Source organism: Cornus florida, unplaced genomic scaffold (genome assembly GCF_030987335.1).
Source record: "Cornus florida cultivar Cherokee Brave unplaced genomic scaffold, ASM3098733v1 CherokeeBrave_3.0.0_Hap2_Chr11, whole genome shotgun sequence".
NCBI classification, from domain to species: domain Eukaryota; kingdom Viridiplantae; phylum Streptophyta; class Magnoliopsida; order Cornales; family Cornaceae; genus Cornus; species Cornus florida.
In genome coordinates, this window is record NW_026775581.1 from 115,636,040 (window position 1) to 115,646,411 (window position 10,372).

General features: G+C 36.0%; 2 protein-coding genes across 2 annotated transcripts; one reads left to right on the forward strand and one right to left on the reverse strand.

The window, feature by feature from the left end:
- The first annotated feature begins 917 nt into the window (after window positions 1-917).
- On the forward strand, window positions 918-7,352 carry LOC132283005 (uncharacterized protein At5g50100, chloroplastic). Its single transcript, XM_059784873.1, has 8 exons — window positions 918-1,097; window positions 1,377-1,516; window positions 1,658-1,765; window positions 2,537-2,593; window positions 3,337-3,402; window positions 3,545-3,605; window positions 4,588-4,631; window positions 6,962-7,352. Exons 1-8 carry the CDS (start codon window positions 950-952, stop codon window positions 6,998-7,000), a joined length of 663 nt encoding a protein of 220 aa, XP_059640856.1. The 5' UTR covers window positions 918-949; the 3' UTR covers window positions 7,001-7,352.
- A 175-nt stretch (window positions 7,353-7,527) lies between these two features.
- LOC132283003 (UDP-glycosyltransferase 74B1-like) lies at window positions 7,528-9,719 on the reverse strand. Its single transcript, XM_059784872.1, has 2 exons — window positions 8,839-9,719; window positions 7,528-8,363 (listed from the first exon to the last, which is right to left on the reverse strand). The coding sequence occupies exons 1-2, from the start codon at window positions 9,472-9,474 to the stop codon at window positions 7,632-7,634; spliced, it is 1,368 nt and encodes a 455-aa protein (XP_059640855.1). The 5' UTR covers window positions 9,475-9,719; the 3' UTR covers window positions 7,528-7,631.
- Between the last annotated feature and the right edge of the window lie 653 nt (window positions 9,720-10,372).

Sequence of the window (10,372 nt, forward strand, 5' to 3'; positions counted from 1 at the left end):
TTAAAGCAAGCAATGCTTCGATTTAAAGCAAACAATGCTTCCTTGCTTAAGAAGTAACGTTATGTATATAAATACATATTCACATTAGGGTTGGGGGTGGACGTCGATATGTATGTTTTGTTGAAGAAGCAGGATGGATGATGAATAGGAGGCATGGAGAATGGCTGCCGTCAACAGGGAATTCTGTGGCCAGCCAGCATACATTACATTACTTAGTGATGAACAAACAATTTGGCTGCAGGCTACAAACTTCTCTGTTGATGATAGACAATTCTCTGTATCCATCGATCCTCAAAGTCACTCAGATTAATTTAAGCTACATTCATTGATCCATCGTAAAGGTATGGGTGATCCGTTATTCGTTTGATTGTAGCGATTTCAATTCCTATATATATATATATACACACGACGGGTTCATCTTCTTCTTCATTAATTCATATGCTTAGTAGCAGTTGTTGTTGTTTTTTTTTTTTTTAAACCAATTCCACGATTCAATTTGTCCTTATTTTTTTATTGATATTTTGGAACCGATTACTCAAATTTGAACCTTGTTTTATGTAAAACATGGATCGGCCTACATGTTTAATGTTTTGATTTATGTGCTGTATTGGACTTCTTCATCATTATTATTATTGTAATTGTTGTCCACTACGTCGAGATTCAAGATTCACACAATTTTGAGATTATTATATAGATTATCACAATCCCATTGTCTTTGGTTTTTCGTCTTGTGATTGAAAATTAAGGTTAAGTTTTTGAGGTTCGCGTGTGCTTTTGTTTAATGATTATGAATTTTTTTTTTTTTTTTATCCTCGGCGAGATTATTTGGGTGAACACTATGCTGCCACGTATACAGAACCGTTTATGGTGAATACTGTGCTGCCACGTATACAGAACCGTTTATAACAGAAAGTTAGAAACACCTCTCTCTCTCTCTACATTCAACAGTATGGCATTGAGAGGAGCAGCTTCAATTGGAAGACAAGCAAACCCAATTCTTCTCTCTATCCCTCGCTATCTCAGAACCAGACATCATGCCTCTTCTTCGCGCCCTCTTCTTCATAGAACCCTTTTATATAATCCCAATTTCCAAACAGGTAATATATATACACACACACACATACACCTATAATTTTCATTTTAGGTTACAATTGTTTTTTCATTTCTATATTTTCTCTACATTACTCCCTCTAATTCCATATGGGTATTTTGTGATTTGGTATTGGATATGTTCTTTTGTGGCTTTGATAATTGTATTTGGTATTATGCAATTAAATATTAATATTATTGATTAGTAGGGAAAAGAATCACATCAGTTTTGATTTTATAGTGGGGCTATTTAAATTTGAGTGTGTTTTTTTGTTTCCTTGTTGCAGGATATAAATATTCAATTCGCGCAATACATGAACCAACTGTGGAAGCTGTAGCTCCCAAGAAAGAAGATGATGAACAATCGTCTCAAAATTGGAAGGTTAAGATGCTTTATGATGGTGATTGCCCGCTTTGCATGCGCGAGGTTTGCATTTTACCTTTTATTTTCAAGTTTTTAATTTGATTCCAACTTACTGTTATTAAATTGGGGATGAATATGTTGAGCATTTATTCATGAATTGGTGTTCATTTGAAAAAGTCAATGTTTGTATAATTATATTACCAGGTCAACATGTTAAGGGAGCGGAATAAGCGCTACGGATCAATCAAGTTTGTTGACATAAGTTCAGATGAATATAGTCCAGAGGAGAATCAAGGCCTTGACTACAAAGCTGTATGTTTAATAAATAAAATTTTGAATTTTGTTGTGGTGCCAATGCTAAAAGAATCCCTGCATATTGGCAAAAAATTGGTATAGAAACAGTAAAAACATATAGAGTTAGAGCTATAACATAGCCTCATGTCAAAGAGGGTGTCGTCAATTTTATTATTTCCCTTGTAAAAATGACTTCAGGTTTCTTAACTGATAGAACTAGCTTCCTTGTTTTTTTACCCCCTTAACTCTTTAGGATTCATCACATTGTTCACCATTTGAAAGTATTAACTTCAGTGCTAGCTTCAATCTGCATGATCTCTTCTTCTCCCTTCCCGCCCCATCTAATATGTTCTTTTCAATTATTATATTCTTGAATATGTATGACCATGTTTTGTATTATCATGATGCTCATTCTGTAATTTTGGGGCTAGATCACTTCTAACTTACTGTCTTACATATTTTGCAATGTGCCTGATGAAGTGATGTGCTCATGGTTTGACAAGAAAATTGCAATGATAGAAACCATGTTCTACATATGTTTTGATTTATACATAAGACTAGAACTGGAACCGACACGCCTTAGTCCCAACATTCTCATGACAGCTTTATGGAACAATAGGTTCTATAATATTTTACAACCAGCTCTCAGCTTGACGCCATCCCTTTACAAATTGATCAATATTCCTGAGCATTGGTGGCATTCTGCACCAATTTGGCCAGGATGAAAAATAACCTTTTCTTTATGCCACTTAAATCTAATGATGAAGTTCTTTTTTATATATATTTTAGGCTATGGGAAGAATTCATGCAATCCAATCTGATGGAACTGTTGTCACGGATGTTGAGGTATGCCCTTCTTCAAATTGTTGTGCTGTAACTCCTAATATAGTTTCAGAATCTGTATAGATATCAGAATCTGCATGCTAAAACCAATATTGCATTTGTCTCTTAAATAAGGGCTTCTGTCGTATTCAATCTTAATTGGTTCATCGCCTTTGCATATTATAATTGAAACTTTCAGAATATTTTTTTGTAAGACAGTCTGAAAATGCTACTAACCAAATGCTCTTCGTTTTTTGTGAGCGCCTTGGTAGGATTGGATGAAGGTCTTTGAACATCAGGTCAAATATTGGATGATCTAAGATGGAATCACTTAATGGCAGTTCAAATAATTTTTAAAGGATACTGTGAATACTTAAACATCAACTATGGGTGTACATGGTTTCAAACTTGAACTTTGGTCACTCTGGAAGTGAAATTAATGTGTACAATTTCTTTGAACTTGGTAATCATGGATCTGACATTTGCTCTATATAATCACTACTAGTTTGGATATATGAAACGGCACTGGAGCACTAAATGCCACTCTAGGATGCATAACTCCGTTCATTGTCACCGCAATCCATTAAACTGTGGAACTCAATCCAGAATATAGAGCAAGAAGTATGTGATTGGAAAAAATGCGCATTAATACATTATGAACTAAATTTCCAGCCAAAAAAAAAAAAAGAAGCCCTTGCAAATTTGTGAATGATTTTCTTTTTCCACATTGTAAGGAACAACATTTATGCCAATGAGATCTTTTGCAGGCATTTAGAAAACTATATGAAGCAGTTGGTCTGGGTTGGGTTTATGCCATTACAAAATATGAACCAGTAAGATCTCTTATGAGCTTTTAACATTATCAGAAGTTTTGCTGATATGTTTGTTACCTTCTAGATGCACATGCTCTAAATAGGAAGAGTGCTTCAATATTTTTTACGACCGTTGTACTTAATTATAAAGCATAAATCACAGGTTGCAACAATGGCTGATGCTGTGTATGGTGTTTGGGCTAAATATCGTCTACAAATCACAGGTATTTCCATATTGCCTATTGTGTTGTACCTTTCAAGATTCTCATATATTTGCTTAAGTTCTGATGCTTGAGAAATTCCGATCACTACTCATCAACTTCCAGTTACGGTTTCATAGCTGCTCTGATGCAGCTCTTCTAAGATAAATTATTTGTGAACTGTTGACCAAATATCATAAAGACTACTAGGATGAATCTTTTTGCAGCTCCCACATGTTATTTTCTTTGTTTTCCAACCACTACCTTTTGACATACTTGAGAGTTTCACAACTGTGAGGTATTTTAATTGCTTTTAGACCCAAGCATTCATATGTTACATCACTCTTAGGATCAGAAGCATGTGCATCTTCTATTGTTGGAAGAGCTACAATTTTCCTTGTGCTAGTCCTTAAGTGTGTTGAACTAATATATACTAAATCAGGTAAAATGCAAAGAATATTTTAAAAAATTCAGCAACACAAGAGTACAAAATTTTACATGGAAATCCCTTTGACGTGTGGGGGGGAACGTAGGATAATTCTGAATAATATTTTTAATCCATTAAAATAATGGATTTACAATATGTCTTCTCTAGATCATGCTACAGGTAAACAAAGCATTTAATTATCAAGAAAATAAATCCCTCAGTTAAAAACATGATAGCAATAAGAACAATTTTTTTTTCACCAAATAGGTAGTTTTCACTACAAAGTTATGAAAGATCTGACCAATGTGGACTGGAAAATCATCCACTGTTGAGAAGCCAACCAAAAATCTTACCATCAGTTTTGAACGTTTAGCCGTCAGATTCAATCTTCTAAATTTCAGCTTGATAGCAGATAAAATCACCTTTCCCTGATGTTCATCAAGTGGGCTTGTAGTTCCACTTTGCTCATATGGCCTAGCTTATGCAACAGCTATGTCGTGCAGATTCTTTTTATTGTTTGTCTCGCTATTTTTAACTATTAATTATACTTATTAATGAATAATAACATTTTGGTTACAGGCCGGCCACCTTTAGAGGAGGTCTTGGAGGCACGAAAGAACAAGGTTTGAACATACAACTGCATCCATGTTATTTTTTCCCCATTCATTTATGCATCACATTTCTAGAAGTTGCACGGCTGTCATCTTAATTATAGTAAACTGGTATATGTTCAGATTATAAACAAAAGTTTCGGGCTTTTTTTGAGGTGTTGAAAGTACAATATTTTAGATGGAAGTTTTTTTTTTTTTTTTTTTTAGTGCTTTTGTTTAGATCTCTCTGTGCCAAGAAATGTAGAGAAACTGACAGACACGCCCATACCAAAATTCTGTTAATAAGTGTAGTACTGTCTGCTGAGATGAAAAGGCCTAACAAGCATCAAAAGGGGGAATCCCGGCAATGTAATGGTTTTTCTACTGCTTATCAATTATTTAGCAGATCGTTGGTAGCAGATGGTCTTGGTTAGCTGTAGATGTTTGAAAGGTTAGTTTTACGGGAATAGATTGCATAACGAGTGGCAGTAGATTGCATAGTAATTATGCAAATATGGTTAATCCAGTTGTTGTAGAGTTGGTTTTAGGGGTATGTCCTTAGATCTATCCTATATGCTTATCTCATGAAGTATGTCTCTTTGTTTTGTAGAGTATGTCAAATTCAAATCTATGCTTGTTACCAGGGGAAAAGCAAGAAACTAAGAACCTAATAGAACTTGACCTGACACCCTTTACAGGGTGTATCACCAGTGCCTCTACACCCTAAGTCTAATCGTACATCAGATGCCATATGAAATTCTAGTTAGGTTAAGAGAAAGGTTTAGAAGAATAATTTTCCCCAGTTCATTTCTCTGCAGCTCGTGAAGAATTTATAATTGAATATTAAAGAGGCCTAGAAATTATATCGATTGAGACAAGGTCCAGACATACAGTATCAACTATTTGGGAACCATTAGTGTGAAGTTTAATTTTGACACAGTAACATGATCTTTAGTAGTAAAGCGGATAAACTGGTGTCTATAATTGAAGTAAGATGGAATGTTTGCTTCCAGGCTACTTTTGAAGGTAAGCCTTGTGTCTGTAGTATCTGAACCATAAAGGCAGGTCTGCAGACTCACAAACTCCTGTTAAAAGTCAAATTTTACTCCCAAAGTGAAAAGAATGTAAATCCACTATATGCCAGCTTGGAACGATTGAATTACCAATTTATATGAAGCTTTTGAACTCCACAGTTCAATATATTTCTACATGGCAAGCAATAGAGTTAGGCAGGAAACATAACATATGGATTACGCCTGGTTAGGAGAAAGGATTCCAAAAGAAACAAAATTGTTGGGATGAGTCATTAGATAAGGTTGTCAGCTATTAACTGAAATGAAACAAATTTTCAGAAGAAAGCTTGGTCCCCAATCTGTTTGTGAACATGTCATTCATCTGACTATAGTGATTAGCACCCTCATTAAAAAAATTGGATTTTCGTTGCACTCACTCAGTTAAATTGGAAATCTAGAGCCCGTCTAAAATTTCAAGAGGATAATGTTTCAGGACTTTGCCCTAGATATTTAAGTTGGATTATTAGAGTATTAAGAGTCACCAACAACCGAAGAATATTTCGGTTTCATCTTCCCTGACTAGAGGATTTTATGATGTATAACTTTTCTTCTGATGGGAAACTCAATTATCACACGGCTACTTTTATGAGAACCCAAATAGTGAAATCTGCAGAACAGATGTTTTCACAACTCTTTCTTATATTCTGAACTTGTCTGCTGTTAGCTCTCCAATCCATATTCGTCACAAAAAGGATTCCTTTAGCATGTGATTATCATTTATATTACATATAATCTCCTATTTCTTCAACATTCCCATGTTGACACAACGCGACATGGGCGTCAAGTATGTGACACATGTCCGACACACCCAAATTAAACACCCCAATGCCCTACATGCGATGATGGAAGAGGAAGAAGAAAAGCACAATTCTGATATCAGCAAAGGACCATCCAAACTAATTGGTTAATCATGAAAAAGTAAAGCCATTTGCACCAGGGGTTTTCTACTTCTAAGATGGATAGAAGCCCCTTTTTTACCATATCCCATTTAAATTAAATTCTAATTGAGTCATCATACATTACTCATTTTATAACATATATGTACTTAAATATGTATGACTTGTCTGCATAAGCATATCCAACTTTGGACAGACATTTCAAGACTAGTCTACATATCCTAGGATTTGGAGTTCAATGAAATCCACCGTTACAGACACACACACCCCCCTCCCTAGTACACGTATTGGAGATCATGTAACATACATTTTCCATCAACGATGTTTAATTTACATAAATATGAAAAACAATGCATTGATGTCTTACATTTTCCCTCAAATCTTTTCCTTATAGGGTGAAGTATGCAATGACAGCAAGGCATGTAAGATGTAGGCTTTCTTAATAATTGCTTTTAGACAGAGGATCATCAGCAATTGTCATTCTGTGGGTTGTCGCTTCCATATTCATTTTCATCTTCTTCTATACTTGACCTATATGTGGATCACATCAACAAACAACCGAATAATTAGCCAGAATATGAAAGATATCATGGTTCGTCTCTTTTAACATTCTCCTTTCTGCCTCACATAGGAGAAATATTGGAAAATTGTACATTTGTTGATGCTCTCTCCACAATTACTGTTGTGTTGCTTGATTATAGAATGATCGTGTAAATAACAATTATATTCGTTCGTATATTTTGGCAAAATACTTTTATCTAATGAAGTTCTCTATTATGGTTTCATGATACTGATTTTAGGGGTACAATATTCTTGGCATAATACCATGTATGCCAGGTGGGATCTCATAATGTCTTTTTAGGGGGTAGTTTGGATTTTATGAACTATATAGTTCATATGAGCATTGAATGATTATTATATACTCATGTAAAAAGAATGTGTGAAGACTCTCTCCTGGAGTTTTGTAATATAACTTCAGCATAAAATTTCATTTAGTGCATCAGAATCATAGAACCAGCCACCAAATTTATTTACTCTTTCCCACCAGTAACACTTCTACAAATTCATTTACTCCTTCCCACCAGTAACACTTCAACAAATTTATCAATGTTCTTATCTGAGCTCCCACCTCTACTGACTGCACTCTTAGCAGACTCCCTCCACATGGAGGCATTCTTTCTAATCTCATCACTTTTTTCTCCAACCATAATCTCCTTTATGCACATCTCAAGTTCTTCTCTTCTCAAAATTCCTTCTTCATCCTTCTTGGCTCTTACACCCACCCTCCACACATCCTCCAGGAACTTGGCATTCATTGGCTGGTCGCTCCAGCGCGACATAGCCAACATCGGCACGCCAAGGCTCAACCCCTCCAACGTTGAGTTCCATCCACAATGCGTCATGAAGCATCCCACGGCTTGGTGAGCTAACACCTCTAGCTGGTTACACCATGTCACAACTAACCCTGTTTCATCTATTGAGTTGAGAAATTCAACCGGCAACTTCTCATTTTCAGACTCTTTCATAACCCATAGGAAGTGCTTGTTGCTTCCTTTCAATCCCCATGCTATTTCTTCAACCTGTTTGGCTGCAATCTCTGCCATGCTTCCAAAAGCCACATAAATCACTGACTTGGGTGGTTTTGTCTCGAGCCATCTCAAGCATCGATCACCAACAGGCTCCCAAAAATTGGCTCCATAATCTGTATCTCCCTCGATTTGTTGGTCTAGGAATGCTGATGGTACCATCGGACCGACCATCACCAAAGGCCAGAGACCCGACATGACCTTTGCAAGCTTCTCAAAGACACAGACCAATGAACAAAATGAAAAGATTACTAAATATGCAATAATCAAGCAGCATCAAAATCTAAAATGTTAGTTTGTGTCATACAAACTGCTACCTAGCCTTTTCTGTTGTGCCAGTATCTGAATTTTCATCAAATGTAAGGATTTGTAACATATCCATGAAAATTCTAACTATTTAAATCATTCCCAACTAGTTATGAAATTAGATGGTCATTTTACTTGATACCAGCATGAATATACTTCCTTATTCTTGCTTTTCCACTTTCCTAATAAAGTCCTAAATTTTGATTTATTACAAAAAAAAAAAAAAAAAAAAAAAAGGCCCCTTTGTGTCTGCCATGATTTATACCCATTAATTTACTAAATCTATCCCCTTTTTATGTCTGTATCTACAAAATTGAATAGTATACACCAAATTCTGTTATATAATTTACAAGCTAAAAATGAAATAAAATACAATTACCTCACTTTCCAAGTCCTCAAATGTGTTGACAAACACCCAATCATTCTGTTCCAAGATGGAAAACTTTTCCATAATCACAGCCAGATAAGCAGAGTGAGTAGCAGGCTGCGCAATAAAACTTGGCATATCAGAAACCCCAAGTGGAGGAAGGCCAGGCAGGGAGAGAGGCACCATTTCTGGCCTCACAGGCAAGGTCAGGAGACCATGCTCAATTTGCCAGTACATGGAGCAGACAGAAGCCGAGTTAGTCAAGAACACAGCTCCATAAATGCCTAATTGTTTAGCCACATCCAGAGCCCAAGGAAGCAGGGAGTCATACACAAGACAGTTCACAGGAGAGGCTGAGTGTTTGAACTTGAGTATGAGTTCATTTAGAGTTCTTGAACCAACCATTTTGAATGACTCTAAGTAGGCTTCTACACTTGGGGCATGCTTGAAGCCGCCGTCGTCGTAGCCATCGGAGATTGGCTCGACGCCAACGCCACCGGCACGGATGGAGTTGACGGTGTAATGGGTAGTGGCAAGAGTGGCCTTGAGACCTTTGGAGGCCAAGCGTTTGGCAAATTGGAGGAGTGGGTTGATGTGGCCTTGGGCAGGGTATGTGAGCACTATCACATGTCCTCTTTGCTTCTCCATTATGTTCTCTAAGCTCTCTACTTACTGAAAGGTTGAGTAAACAAGAAAAAAACGATGTCCACTTGACATGAGTGCCAAAAGGATGGGCTTAATAGTCTGGATAGAAATTATGAGAAGCTATAATATAGTGGATCCTGGTTTATTTTTGAATTCCTGAAGCCTCGTTATCTCTGTTGGCTTCAATCAAAAGGGTAGTTGGGTCAATATAAATTGAAAGACTGCCGTAGCCCATCCAAATCTAGGTTGCAACTGACTTTTGTGATTTAAAAGCATCTACTATGACCCAATACATTGAACTACCCCTGTTGCTTCTTTGAATTACAGCAATGCAAACTCACACAAGTCAGAAACACGTGTCCCCTGGTGGAATATTCAACTAGTGCTTATCCAAAACGAAAGGGAAATTGAAAGTGATGTTTTTTTGGAATAATGTAATTGATGGCACCGGATTGTTGGACAGAATAACGTGGCAATTTAGTTGATGGAGAACGTTACATGATTTTTTACTAATTTAATTATTTATTTTTATTATTTACCATCCCATTTCTAATTTTAATAACCTATTTGCCGTCTCTAATTTTTTGGAAGAAGTTTCTCTCATCATCTTTAATTTCTCGCGCAACAACTCTAAATGTTTTAACGATCAACAATAAGTTTTTGACGATTTGGAACTATTGAGTATATTTGATAAATTAGATATATATATAGAGATGAGATTGTTTTATTAACCCTAGTTGTCTCAATCGGATTGACATTGGTGTGGAATTCTTAAAAAAAAAAAAAAATTTGCAGTAACATGTACATATGCAGGGAGATTTATGTATATATATATATATATTTGATTTACCAGAGGTACTCTGCCAATCGTCAAAAACTTGTTATAAATCGTCAAATCATT